The 17,396-nt window shown below is 35.5% G+C and overlaps 1 protein-coding gene across 1 annotated transcript in view; it reads right to left on the minus strand.

Moving 5' to 3' along the window:
* The window catches only part of rxfp2a (relaxin family peptide receptor 2a), a 75,357-nt gene extending 61,417 nt beyond the window's left edge, over positions 1-13,940 (minus strand). The window contains exon 1 of the mRNA XM_073829429.1: positions 13,700-13,940. Within this exon, the coding sequence (XP_073685530.1) occupies positions 13,700-13,787 (88 nt within the window). The 5' untranslated portion in view covers positions 13,788-13,940. The remainder of the gene's footprint in view (positions 1-13,699) is intronic.
* Positions 13,941-17,396: the final 3,456 nt, after the last annotated feature.

Consider the following 17,396-nt stretch of genomic DNA (forward strand, 5'->3'; position numbering starts at 1 on the left):
CAGTTTCATATGAATGAATGATCTAAAAAAAATATTAAACTCTGTAAAAGTGAAACAAGGAATGTGGTGTATAATTGTGTGAAATGTATGATGAAAATCAAGCAATTTCGCCAAGCAAATATAAAGAAATAGGTTGCAGCAGTTTTTATTTCGACTGAACTTGAGAAATCCACGATGGGACTGAGCGGCCGCAGAGAGCGCGAACGAATAGCTTCAGCGATTCCTTATAGGACAAAATCGCTGTCAGTCAAAAGGACATGCAATCTTTCGACAGACCCTCCAATCATCACGCAGAAGCTCAGCGTCCAGGCCAGCCCACTCCTCATTCACCCCCAGAGACGCTGAGCGTCCGTGGGCGGGACATAATCGCAGCGTTTATCCAATGACCGTCTAGTTTCAAAGCACTGAAAAAAAACGTTCAAAGCAGCCCCATTGAAGTCAATGGACGCTGGGCTTCAATGGGGAAATGCACTGTGACGCTACGGGAATGTATGAGAAGAAAATCAAGTCAGCCGACCTGCTATATCTAACTGATTCTGAACGAATTCGTCTTTGAGATGAACGTTTTCTAACGCATTTTTAGTCAATAAAATGTTAATACAATAGTACGTAATTTGACCATTAATTTTGTGACATTATAGGGGAAGCTGAGCTTCCCTTGCAGTCTTAAAGAAATCGCCACTGATATATATATATATATATATGGCGGTAATACCGCATACCGCGCTACTGAGCCACTCAAAATTACCGCAAGGGAAATTCCTTAACCGCGACAGCCCTAATTGGACTATCGGACTATTTTGAAGTTGGAGGAGAAAATGAGTTGGAGTTTTTCACCCTACCCTACATTTTTTAACCAAAGTACACAGACGAAGAACTAACCTCATGTGACTTTTCCAATGTGATTACGCAATGCGTAAAGATGCTCAGAGCTAGTGCAAGATGAGCATTTGTCGTTTTTTACAAAACGACAAATAAGACAGATAAAACCCTTATTCTTGATTGTGTAGAGCCCTTTGAACTTGCACTGAAACCTGTTTGAAGCACCATTGATGGAGAATAATCCTGGAATGTTTTCTTTAAAAACCTTAATTTCTTTTCGACTGAGGAAAGAAAGACGTGAACATCTTCTATGACGTGTGTAAGTAAATTATCAGAAAAGTTTAATCCTGAAAGTGAACTAATCCTTTAAGAGCATATTTACTGTTTATCAGTACATATAAAGCACATATTAATGGCGTATATAGGGCCCTATGATTCCGTAATGCGGAAAACAAGGACGGAATTGCGGAATCCAGTCATAAAAACAGAATTTACTGTACAACGCTGAATGACATGGAATTTGTCAAATTTTAAATGTAAAACTAAAAAGTAGGTCAGTACACTTAAATCAAATTGCCATATAGACTAGTATTTGTAAATATTAAGCCACAAAAAGATGTGATAGAATGTTATAAATAAACTTTCTATTGATGTATGGTTTGGTTTAGAATAGGACAATATTTGTCCGAGATACAACTATTTGAAAATCTGGAATCTGAGAGTGCTAAAAAAATGAGGGCATAAATACATGAACAACATCTCCAGTGCTCCTCTGAGAGCACTTTATGAGCATTTAACCATTTAATTTGAGTAAAACTGACGTCATATCATATCCACCTAATTTTGCCTGTTAGACTGGTCGAGGCAATTCGCACATTTTATGGGTCTGGCTACTGGTCTAATCAGCATCCAGCTATTTTTAGCTGTACAGCCCATTTTAGCATATTATTTTAATTTACTATCTTCATTTATGAACACACTATTTTGTAGTGCAAACAGTTTTACTGTTTACTACCATTGTTACTCTAGCTATTTCCCAGTAGGGGCTAATGAACCATAAGGCTCCCCTGTAGACTATTTCCGTGTTGAAGAATAAGGTGGATACACACAGAAACTGAAAGGTCTTAACTTGAAGAAGTTGTGTCAGAAATATATTACTATTGTATAGCAGAATGTATGTAATACTACCAGCATTACTACTACTATGACCACTACTGCTGCTAAAATTATTAAAACTTTATTTTTTCAAAAAATAATCACACATATAAACAAATTAAATGTTTTAATTTGAAGAATAAAATGCCAAAAAATAAAGTTTAATTTTCATGATTAAAAGATAAGGTAATGTTTTATGCCTTCATTTGATAACCAGAGTCAAATACAAAAACAAAATGCATTCAATATTTAGACACACCTAATCAGAATTTGGTAACAACAAAACACAACAAATTAATATTTCATAAGTCAAACTTGATAGGGCCCTAAAATTTTTTTTTTGTTAAACTTGTAATAAATTGATGTTAAAATGGATAAATACATTTTATGAGTTTAATTAATATGCTGTTTGGTTAATAAAACTGCCAACACTTTACAATAAAGTTTCATTTGTTAATATTAGTTAATGTATTAACTAACATGCACAAACAATGATCAATACATTTTATACAGTATTTATTAAACTTTGTTTACATTAGTTAATATAAAAATATAATTACAACTTACAACTTTTGATTTGAATAATACATTAGTAAATGTTGAAATTAATATTAACAAAGGTTATTAAAAGTATTGTTTATTCTTAGTTCATGTTAACTAAAGGAGTAAATTAATGTTAACTAATGAAACCTTACTGTAAAGTGTTACATGAAACTTAATATGATAAATAAAATAAAAATAACATGAATTACATATTTTAGATACCTTAACCTTACCCATACCTAAACTTACTAACTACCTAAGTATCTATTAATAGGGGGAAAAAAATAATTCACTGAGGCAAAATCATAGTTGATAGTTAGTTAATTGTGATAATTGGTTCCCAAACTAAAGTGAGACCACAATTTGCAATAGCTGAAAATTACTACAATTATACAGAAAATGAAATACTTTTCCTGAAAAATGATTAAAAATACAAGGCTAAACATTAGTTTTTGATTTGTAATTATTAACCCATCCTTGCTAATGCTAACAAGACTATTGCAAGCCATTTTTGCAATTTCAACAAACAAAACCTCATCTATGTCAGCCAGCTAGATAATTAGGTAATAGTAGCTGACAAGTTTATAAAGTTGACGAGCACAAGTCACAACAAAAATGTGACAGAAAACCAAATATAAGTGTGCACAGGATAAAAATGATCAAAAAATAAATAAAGTGCCAAAAGCCAACCCTGCTCCTGGAGAGCTACTATCCTGTAGACATCAGGTCCAACCTGGCTCCAACACACCTACCTGTAATTGCAACCAACCCTGAACACCCTGATTAGCTGGTTTAGGTGTGTTTGATGGAAGTTGGAGCTGAAATATGCAGGACAGCAGCTCTCCAGGAGCAGAGTTGGAGATCTCTGCAATAGGGATTTGGGAACAAATAACAGCTCAGTCAACTGACCCGTATTTCCGTCACACTGACCCTGGCCAGCAGACCATCCTTATTGTCGAGCCCTGAACGCAAAACACAGAGGATAACAGACGTCACATCCAGTAACAATGTAAACTTTATCTTATCTTTTATTTCCGTTTCTATTTTTAGTGGACAAAAAATATTTTCTTTTCTGATGCTCCAACAATCTATATTTGCCTCCCAAAAACTAAAAAGGCATGCAGTTCTCTGTCAGATATGTATGATCCAGCTGGAAAACAGAATAAAGTTTTTTTTTATGGATGCAGCTGGGATACAACATTCAGTTTGTGTTTTCAAGCTTTGACCTTCCATGTCCGAGATTCCCAAACAATTACTGAAATCCATGTGTGGCCATCAGGGCACATCAGCACACAAAACAACTTGTTCACACAAACAAATGAGCTCATTTTTAAACGCCAATGCTAATTAGGATAATCGCTGCAAATTCATTAAAGAGCCATGTCCAGATTAAGAATATTGAATAAAGACGACCAACTGGCTGACTAATGGGTATCCATACAGCATGCAGTGCACATTAGGCAACACTGTTTACTAAAGAGATGAATGTAGTTAAATGAATTACCTGAGAGAAAGAGACAGAAAAAAAAACATAAAACTTCCCGACCAATTACAATAAAAATACTTTCATTGCCTGGCTGTAAGCTTAAAGGTCCACTGAAGTGCCTTGAAACACGCAGCGTTATTCTATGTGGTGACGTACTTTTAACTGAAACAAAAACATATCGCCAAGCCCCGCCCACTAATTTTGACTAGCCAATAGCGTTCCATTAATATCTGCTCGGGCAAGAGCCGTTGAGCTCGGTAAAGCCGCATTTGTAAGCTTAAGACAGCCACAGACTAATAAATTACCCCACAGATTCAATATGAAACTTGCTAAAACGAAATAGTGATCATAATCATGCTGAGGCTGTGTAGTTTAATACATGCCGTCCGCACATATGAGCGCATATGATCTGCTCGGGCCGGGTAAATGCGTCTCTGTGTAGGGGGCGGGACACTACGGACTCTAGAGAGCATTTGATTGGACAGAACGTTTGATGAGAAACTGAAGTGCACGGTGATATCATCCAAATCCTTGATTCATATTGGCGGAAGTGACGAGACTGTAAGTTTTGAATGCCCATATCTTGTAAACGCGAATTTTGTCTTTGTTTTGCAGCACACTAGCTTATAGATAACCTTAAGGCTAATATATTCATACTAAAAGCCAAAAAACTTTAATTTTGATTTCAGGGGGACTTTAATGGTTGTCACTGGTGTGGAACGTACCTACTGACGTCAATTTCAAAATGTATGCAGTGTTGATTCTGTAAACTTTAGTACACAATAATTAACTAAAATTTAACACTGAGAACTTCAATAAGACTGAAAAACACGGAAGGTCATGCTTCAGTAGGTGTGAGTAATGACTTGACATGAGCTAAGCAACACTCCCCATTAAAGACCAGGGCATTTAAGGGGGTCGTCCTCCAGGAGTTAAACAGGACAGATGTGACAATTTGTCATGAACTTGTACACTCAGTGCCAAGAAGGGTCAGAGCAGTATACTTAATGTTCTGGAGCACATACTAAGTACTAGAATATTATACCTTTGTTAAACTAAATCTAGGGTGTACTCATTTCAGCAATCCTTCATTTAAACAAAATTGGCTAATTTATTATTTTACCGAAAATATTGGCATATATTTTTTTGTTTTTAATAGGAATATGTTTAATACATTTCAGTTTTGCCACATTTCCATTAATTATATTAGTGATAATTAAGAAAATACATCTTTTATATTTATTCAGAGGGAGTGTACTCATTTTTGCTGTGCACTGAATATATACAGTCAAGCCCGAAATTATTCATACCCCTGGCAAATTCTGACTTAAAGTTACTTTTATTCAACCAGCAAGCTTTTTTTTTTTGACCGGAAATGACACAGGCTTCTCCCAAAAGATAATAAGACGATGTACAAGAGGCATCATTGTGGAAAAAAATATTTCTCAGCTTTTATTTACATTTGAACAAAAAATGGCATGTCCAAAATTATTCATACCCTTTGCAAACTGTCACACTCTATGGGAAAATCCAAAGTTCTATACCATTCCAAACCGTCCATGCTGTTCTAAAGCATCCTAATTATCATGATTCATTGGAAACAGCTGTTTTAATCAACTCAACAGGTGAAAAACACAAGCTCTCTGCTGTTGGTTTGTGGACAGTCATGGCTAAGACAAAGGAGCTCACTGAGGACCTGAGGACCACATTGTGACTGCTCACAAGTCAGAAAAGGGGCTACAGTGCAAAGTATTATTAAAAAATACTAGACGTTCTGCACTGTGAAAAATCTCAGAGAATCCAGAAGAATCCAAGGATCACCACCAAAGCCATCCTGATGAATCTTGGCTCTGCTGGTGGCAACATCTCAAGGCAGACGGACACTGCACACCGCTGGGTTCCACGGACGCAGACCAAGGAGGACACCACTCTAGACAAGGCACACAAAAGCCTGCTTGGCCTTTGCAAATGCTCATCTGGACAAGAAGAAGACTTCTGCTCTTCTGTTTTATGACCAGATGAAAAAAAAAAATTGAATTGTTTGGCCACAATTATGTAGCCTTCATTTGGCGTAAAAAAGGAGGAGCCTTCAACCCTAAGAACACCACCCCCACTGTCAAACATGGTGGTGCGAACCTAATGTTTTTTTTGTTTTTTGTTTTTTTTTTTGCCAGGGGACTGGGGAACCTAATCACAGTAAACGGCACAATGAAAAAGGAGCAATACATCAAAATTCTCAACAACAACATCAGGCAGTCTGCAGAGAAACTTGGCCTTGGGCACCAGTGGACATTTCAGCACGACAACGACCCAAAACACACAGCAAAGGTGGTGAAGAAATGGTTATCAGACAAATACATTAACGTTTTGCAGTAGCCCAGCCAGAGTCCTGACTTAAATCCAATTGAGAATCTGTGGAGGGAGCTAAAGATCAGGGTGATGGCAAGGAGACCCTCTAACCTGAAAGAGTTGGAGCTCATCACTAAAGATGATTGGGCAAAAATACCAGTGGAGACATGCAAAAAGCTGGTCAGCAATTATAGGAAGCATTTGATTGCTGTAATAGCCAATAAAGGCTTTTCTATTAATTATTGAGAAGGGTATGAATAATTTTGTAAATGCCACTTTTTGTTCAAATGTAAATAAAAGCTGAGAATTTTTTTTCCCCACAATGATGCCCTTTTGTACACCGTCTTATTATCTTTTGGAAGAAGCTTGTCATTTCCGGTCAAAAAAATTTTGCTTCCTCATCACCTGTACCTTTCCCACATTCGTTTGACTAGTGCCTGGCACTGAAGTGAAGCTGGAGTGCGCGTCTAAAAAGTTTCCCGATTTATGTGGTCGTAAAGAGTTTCTGCAAGTAAATAAACACACTTCTTGTCAGGAAAAAAAGAGATCAAAGAAGCAGTTGTGAGTGGGGTGGCCGACCCTAGCCCCACCCTGCATTCAGTATTCATATATATTTACTTACTTTGGAACAGCGTTAGGGTGAGTAAATAATGAAAGCTAGTTTGTGGTGAACTATCCCTGAAATGCCGTGTTTAGTTTGCCAGATGGGAATCAAGGGATTGAGGCGTGCCACAAACTTGTCACCTTCTTATTTATCTCTCTCCTCTATGCAAAACAAAGAGGTTGTAATCCCTGTAACCAGACCAGGCGACTCAAAAGGGTTTGCAAATCTGGTTTTCATGATCTTGTTAGCAGCCATCCAGAAATGATCTATTTCGTGGTATCTTTAAGTATGTTTAGAGTTGGGTTCAAGCTAAAAAAAGAAGAATCCACAGGGGATGACTTCATGTTTCCGACACATTTTATCTGCTGGTTTTCTAAGTTTGGGGCATGAATCTTTATTGCAAAATCCTTTTTTATGCTACATGGAAAAACACACATTCTTAGTCTGGAAATATAATCATTTGTACTGTAAAACCCAGATGCAGATTTTATGCCTCCCTAGAGATTGAAAATGATGTCTTTGGTTAAGAGAGGGCTGAATACTTCCTACTCAACACAGTTTTTTTTTTCAGCTAAAAACTTCAGCGAAACTGCCGCAAAGGGGTTGTAAATGTACTGTATATCAGCACCTATTTAGATTTCTGCAAACATTAGTGCTTTAGATAACTGCTTTGTTCCAGTTTATGCATTTTGTTTTCAGACCAGGTAATAATCAAAGTTTCACTGGTTAGCATAGCCCTGTTAGCCACTGATCTTGAATCTAATACATGAAAGAAAAAAATGTTCTCTTTAATTTGTATAATGTGAGTAACTGAATAACATACAGCACAAGCACCTGCGTTACGAATGATAAACAAACAAACAAACCGTAGCCAAGACAAACCTTGCCAAGACATCTGTGAAACACTCATTCATTTAAAAAGCTTCACGTTCTACTTGAAGCATTATATTTGTGTACAAACATTGTGAAAACATTTGCACAGGCAACTCTCCAAATGAAAATAAACCAATTTATTGACTTCTACAGCAACTTAGTCATTTCTGTTTAGATATCAGATATTATCTGACATCTTAATTTATCCTATTTTAATGATATTTTTTGCCGGACTTTTTTTGTATTTTCTACTACAGTAATGTATGGAAGCTCATTTCAGCTAAATAAAAAAAAAAAAAAGGTCATTTCGACTTTTTTTCCCCCTCATAATTCTGACTCTTTTCTCAGAATTACATGATACAAACGTGCAATTCTGACTCGGATATAATGACCTCAGATATAATTTGCAATTGCGAGTTATAAAGTCAGAATTGTGAGATGTAAAGTCAGAATTGCGGGATATAAACTTTTGTATCTCACAATTGCGAGTTTATATCTCACAATTCTGAGTTTATATTAGCAACCCTGAGAGGCAGAATAAAAAGAATAAAAAGGCAGAAATGCCTGTTTATATCACCAAATTCTGACTTTTTTACTCGTAACTGCAAGTTTATATCTTACAATTCTGAGAAAAAAAATTCAGAATCCCAAGTTTATATCTTACAATTCTGAGAAAAAAAATTCAGAATCCCAAATTTATATCTCACAATTCTGAGACAAGAAGTGAGAATTCCAAGTTTGTATCACGCAATTGGCAATTCAGAGAAAAAAAGTCAGAATGCCAAGTTTACATCTCAGTTCTGAGAAAACAGTCAAAATTCCAAGTTTGTATCTTACAATTCTGAGAAAAAGGATCAGAATTGCAAATTTATATCTCTCAATTCTGAGACAAGAAGCGAGAATTCCAAGTTTGTATCACGCAATTTTGAGATAAAAGTCAGAATTTCAAGTTTGTTTCACGCAACTTTGAGAAAAAAGTCAGAATTCAGGGTTTGTATTATGCAATTCTGAGAAAAATGACAAAATACCAAGTTTGTATTACGTAATTCTGAGGAAAAAAAAAACTGAATTCCGAGTTTGTATCATGTAATTCTGAGAAAAAAGTCAGAATTCCAAGATTAAATGTCAGAATTCCAAGTTTGTATCTTACAATTCTGAGAAAAAACTCAGAATTCCAAGTTTATATATCTTAATTCTGAGAAAAAAAAGTCAGAATTGCAAGTTTGTATCTTACATTCTGAGAAAAAAAGGTCAGAATTCCAAGTTTGAATCACACAGAACTGCAAGATGTAAACTCATAATTGCAAGAAAAAAAGTCACTAGCTGCGTCTCATTTGGAAGGCTGCACCCTTCTGAGGTCGCATTTGAAGGCTGCATACAACATTAAGGATGTCTTATTTAAAAAAGGAATCATAATAAAACTGACTTTTATTCCTTGTGAGATGTAAAATACTATAATTTATTTTTTACTTTGCAATTTAACGGTTGAAATGAACCGTTGAAATGAAAGTTCCCAGATGCAGCCTTCGAATGCGACCTCCAGAGGATACAGCCTTCCAAATGAGACGCGGCTAATGTTACCTTTTTTAAAGATTTTTATTGAGTGGGGATTATCGTTGGGGACTTTAGAAATGTTGACATATGCAACTGTTTGTAATTTAATGAATCAGCAAATTTGCACTTATCTTGATTATGTTCTGAAATCTGTTGAGAACTGAAAGAATGTATCAGTAATTTACACATACTACTGGAGGCCAAGCACAAGAGATAATGGCACAGAAACTCATTCAAAAGAAGAACAGACAAAATAAAGACAGTAGGAGAGAGAAAAAAGAGTCATATAAGAGTCTGACAAAGATAAGGAAACCAAGTATAACAAATGGCAATGCAGCGCAGAATGATGGCTTTTTAAAACCGTGGAAATGTTTTAGACTTGTGTTTAGATTTTGATTTCCACGCAACTGAGGGCTGTGGCTTTCTGAAGGGCTCACATGAGACACGGGGCCACTAAAATCTGGAAAGAGCCTCATGACAATGGCTTTTTAAGGCAATGTTGCCAGGCAACCATACTGAGTTAACAGATAGAGACACTGGCTAACCAGTACTAATACAGTTTCTTACATCTTTATTTACAGTTTAAGCTATAATAGTCAAAAATGCATGCTGTGTGCCTTCAAATCCAAAGCAAAACATTCAATTTAAAGCTTAGGGAGGAGAAAAAACTATATATAAATGGCAGTTTGCAGCACCTTGATACTGCGCAGAGCTGCAGACGCAGTCAATGAGCCTGGGCTCCTGCCCATGGCAGGTGCTTGTTTGTTTAAGCTTGTCACTGTGAAATAACACTCCTGTCTCAAATAATCTCAATACAAATGAGGGCCGCATAGCACCGTCAACCTGTTTATGCTATGATAACGGGCCAAGTCATTACCCTACACCTCAAAATCATAACACAAGAATGATGTGCAGCCCACTTATAACCAAGAGTTTTACAGCAGAGGCCCGTGGGAAGAAAACTACTGAAGCTGAGAGAGTCATAACTGAGCTTTCATGTACATCCTAATGAACAACTAATTAAACAGGCTTCGGTACTACTTAATTTGCAGTCATCTGCTGCCTTCAGCATAGGTCTTTGACACTGGCATTTGTGAGCGCAGTGTCAGACAGTGAACTCGTCATTCTTTTTGCCTAGAAAGTGAGAAGAGAAATATGGAAATTAAATGCAGGTGCTGCCATCAGAATAAATGGCTTTTTCTGCTCATAAAAGGGAATCAATTAAAAGTCTGGTCAGATGATCATATCACCATCTGTTAGTGATAAGAGTGTTCCCTGATTGACAGAATAAATCCTGGACAGGTTTTGGAGTGCAATCTTTAAAACCCTCATATAATATTTCGCCTTTGAGCAAAATAAAATCCAAGGCTGTGGAAGAAAAACCAGACACGTTTTACAATAAAAGTTCAAATTAGATCCAAAGAGGGTTTTGTCAAGTCTGATGCAATAGAAGGAACTTTTTCTTCATCGTATTAAAGTTTTTTCACTTTAAAAAACCCAAAAGTGAATATGCTCACCAAGGATGTGTGAATTATAATGAAGGCGGCTTTTAATCTCCAGTGAACCACATAACCTTAATCAGCGTAGATGCCATATTTAATTTAACACTAATGAAACAAGGTTTTGAGGGACTCATGTACAATCGTTCAACGAATTGCAGTAGCTTAATGTCTCATTTTTACATTGGAATTTTTTGTAGGCCCACTGAGCTTTAACATCTGTGCAAATTCATCAATCAATTTTTAAACTGTCCCACTAGTGTAAAAACGAATCCATCATGCTTGTGATTCATTTAAAAGACCATATATCTATCCCTCACAGAATAATTTTCCTACTTGTTACATAAAGCAAGGCATCTACACTCACTCTTATTCTGGTTTGGAATGGCGTTTAGTCTTCTTCTGAATAAAGCCTATGAAATAAGACGCCACAGCACCATAGCACCCTGCATTGTTTGCTTGTGCATCCTTATTTCACCTCTTTCTAACAGCTGTAGCTTATTACACTCTACTTATCTGAGCGGGAGTATGAGGAAATAGCTAAATATTGAATTCACTTATTTATTAAAAGCAAAAAGCTATTTATTTTCAAATGCAAAATTTCACTGTAGCCAATTATTGCCCCAAACACAATATATATACACATTTCTGAAATGTCTTTGCATGTTTTGTGACATAACGGAGGGATGCAATTACATGTGTCATATAATATAATATGGTAACCCTTTATAATAAGGTTCATTAGTTAATATTAGTTTACATTAGTTAACATGTACTAAGTATGAACAATACAGCATTATTTAATGTTAATTTCAAGTTTTAAGTTGTGTTTGTTAACATTAGTCAATGCACCGTGAACTAACACAAAGTAACAAAGAACAACTATTTTTATTAACTAACATGAATAAAGATTAATAAATAGTGTAATAAATGTATTGTTTGTTGTTTATTCATGTTAGTTAATACATGAACTAATGTTAACAAATGACAGTGTTACTAAAGTGTTACTAATATAATATAGTAGCACTTTCCAAGGTTCATTAGTTCACAATAGTTAACTACGATAGTTAACATGAACTAAGAATGAACAACAGAGCATTTATTAATCTTAGTTAATGGTAATTTCAGCATTTACTAATGCATTAAATCACAAGTTGTGTTTGTTAACATTAGTTAATGCACTGTGAACTAACACAAAGTAACAAAGAACAACTATTCTTATTAACTAACATAAAAAGAAGATTATAAATGGTGTAGTAAATGTATTGTTCATTCATGTTAGTCAATACATTAACTAACGTTAACAAATGACACCTTACTGTAAAATGTTACTAATATAATATAATACAATATGGTAACACTTTACAATAAGGTTCATTAGTTAACATTAGTTAACTACATTAGTTCATGAACTAAGAATTAACAACAGCAACAACTACAGCATTTATTAATCTTAGTTAATTTCAGCATTTACTAATGCATTAAATCACAAGTTGTGTTTATTACGTTGTGTTTTAACCATTAGTTAATGCACTGTAAGTGTGAACTAACACAAACTAACAATAAACAACTGTATTTTTAACTAAGATTAACAAAGATGAACAAATAGTGTAATAAATGTATTGTTCATTGTGCATTGGTGTAATGTTAACAAATGGCACCTTATTTTAAAGTGTTACCTATAATATAATATAATATAATAATATGTCCAGTGGCTTTCATTAAATTGAAAATACATATTTAATTTATTTTAACGGAAAATCAGATGTTAATTTTGTGCATATGTTATTATTTTACACATATAGATCACAGGTGTCTCTGGGACCTCAAACATAAAGACAGTAAAGCCAAAAAGGTAAAATAGGATAAGGGTAAAATAACAGCATTACGGTGTCAAAAACATTTTGTAAACTCTTTACAAAACTAACTACAGTGAACAAAAATGAAAACAGAAGTAGGCCTAATAATAAAGTAAGTTAATATAATATAAATAAATTAAATAAATGTAATTATAACAAAACTAAACCACACTAATAAACGCACAGCTTTGCAAGCTCTGGCCCTTTCGCTTATTAAATCTTCGCCACATCCACTTCAGTTACATGCTCACTGGTGTCCACCGCTTCTTTTCCTTCACACTTGGGGTTTATGAGCAATGTAAATTTTTATTCAAAACCTGTAGCGTCTGACTGACAACCTGTGCCAGGAACCGCAGTGCGCACTGGCTGAGTCGCAATTCAATTTTGTCTTTGTGCTGAAAGAAGCACCTGAGTGACTGACCAACCGCGATAAATCAGAACCTGTATGAAACCTAGCCCAAAAGTGCAGAGATGCGTTACAATAAAGCCACCATCTCTTACCGTGCCACGTTTTGTTTTTATTTGATAGAAGTTCAAGTCAAAGAACGCGTGTAACGTTAGTTAAACAAGTAAAATATTGTCATGCCAAAGAACAGAGTGTACTACGAGAAGGGTCAAAAGTTCCTCAAAGGTCTGACACGACTGTTTTCCTCTCGGGCTAGCAAAACATTGAAATGATTTGCCTTGAATATAAGCGGCATAAATACGAAAAAAAAAATCTTTGACATGTATAGATTTAATATCATTCTTTATAAATTCAGAAGTGTAATTCATAGCCACGTCGAGTAAATCATTAGAACGGGCTAAGTTACATTAAAATAATGACTAGCATTTCAGTTGGTCAGCAGAACCGAGGGACTAAGTGTAACTAAAAGTTTGCAGGAAAATGAGAAAACCGGTGTGGGAATGACGACCGTTTCTAAACGAAACAATGAAGTGGCAACAAAGATCTTACCTTCGGTCTCCATCCTGGAGTTCTCAATGAAAAGAAAAATGACGGTTAATTCCAGCAGAGTGCTCGAAGGATATTTGCAGGATTTCATGATGAAGTCTCACAACGGTCCACCAAAAGCATGACCGACACGGCAGACTATTCCTAGAGCACACTATTCCCAAAGAAAGATGCGCGTTTGTCGCTTTCGTGGGGATAAACGGTTGAGCATCGCTCGCTCGCTCCAGTTTCTGTCACCTGCAGCGGCGCTCCCGCGGACTGAGAGGCGTGATGAACTCCACCAAGCACCTCTTCTGCTGGAGCTGAGCTCGACATTATTCATTGACAACTTCGTCACAGACGCGTAACGTTAGTTAGGGATTATAAACACTCACGTAGTAAAGCTAGAGGTCGTTGTTGTCATTTTACACTTTCGTGAGAGCGCCAATTCACTTTTCTGTGGTAAGTAATGAGAGATATCGAAATGCGTTTTTGAACACTTCACTACAAAATCAGCGGACAATGAGTGAAAAGGAATTACGTTTTGTAAAAGGGTTAACAAAATATGTTAAAGTATTTTCTTAAGTGGCTTTCTTCATTTCTACATGTATAAATTTGACGTATATATCAAGTATACACCTAGGGTATAGTTAAATTGCTTTTTTAAAGTTAAAATATGAACCGCTTTAGTAAATAATTATATTAAGTAATCTATCTATCTATCTATCTATCTATCTATCTATCTATCTATCTATCTATCTATCTATCTATCTATCTATCTAAGTCATTCTACATTATTATTGGTTCAAAGTCAGAGATGGAAACGTCTTGAAAAAATGTCTATTTCCACAAATTTTGTATGTATGCGAGTTGAATTCTCATATTGTATTTTCAGAAAGTTTTGGAATATTAAATAAAAACAATACCCATTTTTTTTAACCTAGAACAACTTTGATGAACTGTTTTGATCCACTTCAACTGTATAATTTAATAAGAAGGAATTTTTTTGACCTATTAAGATTTTATTTACATCTACCATGTAAATATATTTTTGCTACATCCCATCCCATGTTTTAGTTGTGACTGACATTTTTGGTAGTTACAGTAGTCAACATCTGAAGTGGATCAAAACCTTTCATCAAAGTTGTCCTAAAACCCAAAACAATTCCAATTTCTTGTCTTAGGACAACTTTGATGATTTTTTAAAATCCACTTCAAATGTTGACTATTGTAAGATTAGTTATGGTAATAGTATTTGTTATGATAGCGGCCACATCACATTATAAAATTTCACACACACACACACACACACACACACACACACACACACACACACACTTTTGAACACCCCAAAAAAAGTACTTAATTGCAGAAAAAAAGTGTTCGGTAATGACGTTTCTTAAAATTATACACAAATTTTCACACTTTTGAACACATTTACGTCAAAATGATGGGACCTATCTATACACCTTGTAGTTATGAGAGAGGGGGACACATGAATATTTCCTAATTATAAATTTAGGGGTGTAGTTAAAATCAGTCTCAGTCAGTGGACTAAAACACACTGTTTTTGTAGTGACATGAAAATGCGCAAACATTTTTATTTTATTTTTTTGCATAACAAAAATCAAAAAGATATTTTTCAGAGAGAGTTTTTTCAATATCATTTTCGTAAGTTGAAATTTAGGGGTTAGGGTTCGGGACAGCCACCTTCCAATTGAAAGTACCAAATAAATGATGATTTTATATATATTAAGCTTACTGATATTGTAAATACTATTGTGGGTGTCAATAGATAATAGAAGAATCTTAGTAACAAATCTTAGTTCAGATTTGAATACTTAAATGCTTTTTAAATGTGTTTTTTTGTTGTGGGACAGCAGTTTGCACCAATTCTGTAGAAAAGCCCATATGTATAGTAAACTCTAAAAATAAATGTTACAGCCCATAAACTGCACAATTAAAAAATAATAAGAATTTTTTTAAATGAGCTTTCTCCAAGGCTAAGTACGTTCTTTTTTGCATTATGATGATGCAGTAGTTCTTATAAAACACCCATTGCGAGATCAAGCCAGTACTTATCAGCAAATATCTTTAAATAGCTCAGTTTTAAAATGTATTTTTATTAGTATGTGAGGAACAATGAATGTTGCATGAAAGAAAACCAGCGGGGTGGTTGTCGAGCTTTGGGCGTTAAGGACCAGTTTCATTTTGACTACTGGTGTGTGCCAAGTCTAACTAAAGCTCCTGCAGACAGATTTTCCATGTATCACTTTTTTTAGCATTATCTTTTGCTTTAATATGCTCCAAACAAAAACCATGCTGAAACCAGCCCAAGCTGGCCTTAGTTGGTTTCCCAGCCTGGAGACAAACATAAAATTCCATCACGGTATAAACCCACTGCGTCACGTTTACACATTAGCTCATAATGTTATTTAAAACATCTTTGGGTTACTATAGTTAGAGGCCTCACGGCGACAATTTAAATAGTAATGGAACCGTTCGTAGTCGGGATTGACTCATTATTTATTTTTACATGTTGGAGAAGGGAAGCTTTGGTTACAGAAGCTATCCAATCTCACTGGATAATTTAGCCTGTGCAGGAATTAATTAACGCAAGCTGGAGTTACAGAGCCAAGAGTTCAACCAATTGATCCCCTGCACTGTGGAGAGCAAGTCGGATAACACACCCGGGGACTGCCTGCCAGCCAGTGTTCCCTTTATCATTAATGAATGGGTCATAAAAGAGTGAATGGGAAATAAAAGAGTGATTAGTCACATCGATTAAATCAAAAACTGACATAACCAAAATTGAGAACCATGAACAAAGATATTCAAAGCACAGGCAATTCAAAGATGAATGACGATAATAATGGGCACTAAAAGCTTTTCTGGGTATTATAGACCTAAAATATTGCACCCTTGTCAGTAGATTGATGCTTTTGATGGAATTAATAAACAGGATTATTATACTTTTAGATATGTTTACTTAATATGACGCATCTTATGACATCAGCATACAGTGCCTTGCGAAATTATTCATACCCCTTCATTTTTTTCACATTTTGTTATGTTGCTGCCTTATGTTAAACTACTTTAAATTACTTTTTTTTCCCCACATCAATCTACACTCCCTACTCCATAATGGCAAACCAAAAAATAGGTTTTTAACATTTGTGCAAATTTATTAAAAATAAAAAACTGAAAAGATCCTGTTGCATAAGTATTCATACCCTTTTCTGGGACACTCGAAATTTAGCTCAGGAGCATTCATATTGCTTCTAGATGTTACTACACTTCGAGTGGAGTTAAACTGTGGCAAATTCATTTGAATGAGTATGATTTAGAAAGGCACACACCTCTCCGTAAAGGTCTAACAGCTGAAAATGCATATCAGAGCAAGTCCTGTGGTCAAGATAACTGCCTGTAGAGCTCCTTGACAGACTTGCGTTAAGGCAATGATCTAGGAAAGAGTTCAGAAAAAAAATCTGCTGCATCGAAGGTTCACAGAAGCATGTAGCCTCCATTATCCATTATGGAAGACGATTGGAACAACTAGGACTCTAGAAAATGTCTGCCAGCCCCCATCCAAGTTGACAGAGCTTGAGAGGTGAAAAGGTGAGGCAAAGAATGGCAGATAATTGCCAAATGCAGATGTGCAAAGCTTGTCACATCATACCCAAAAAGACTTGAGGCTGTAAAGGTGCTTCAACTATGTACT

The sequence above is a fragment of the Garra rufa genome, chromosome 23 (assembly GCF_049309525.1).
Source record: "Garra rufa chromosome 23, GarRuf1.0, whole genome shotgun sequence".
Lineage (NCBI taxonomy): Eukaryota > Metazoa > Chordata > Actinopteri > Cypriniformes > Cyprinidae > Garra > Garra rufa.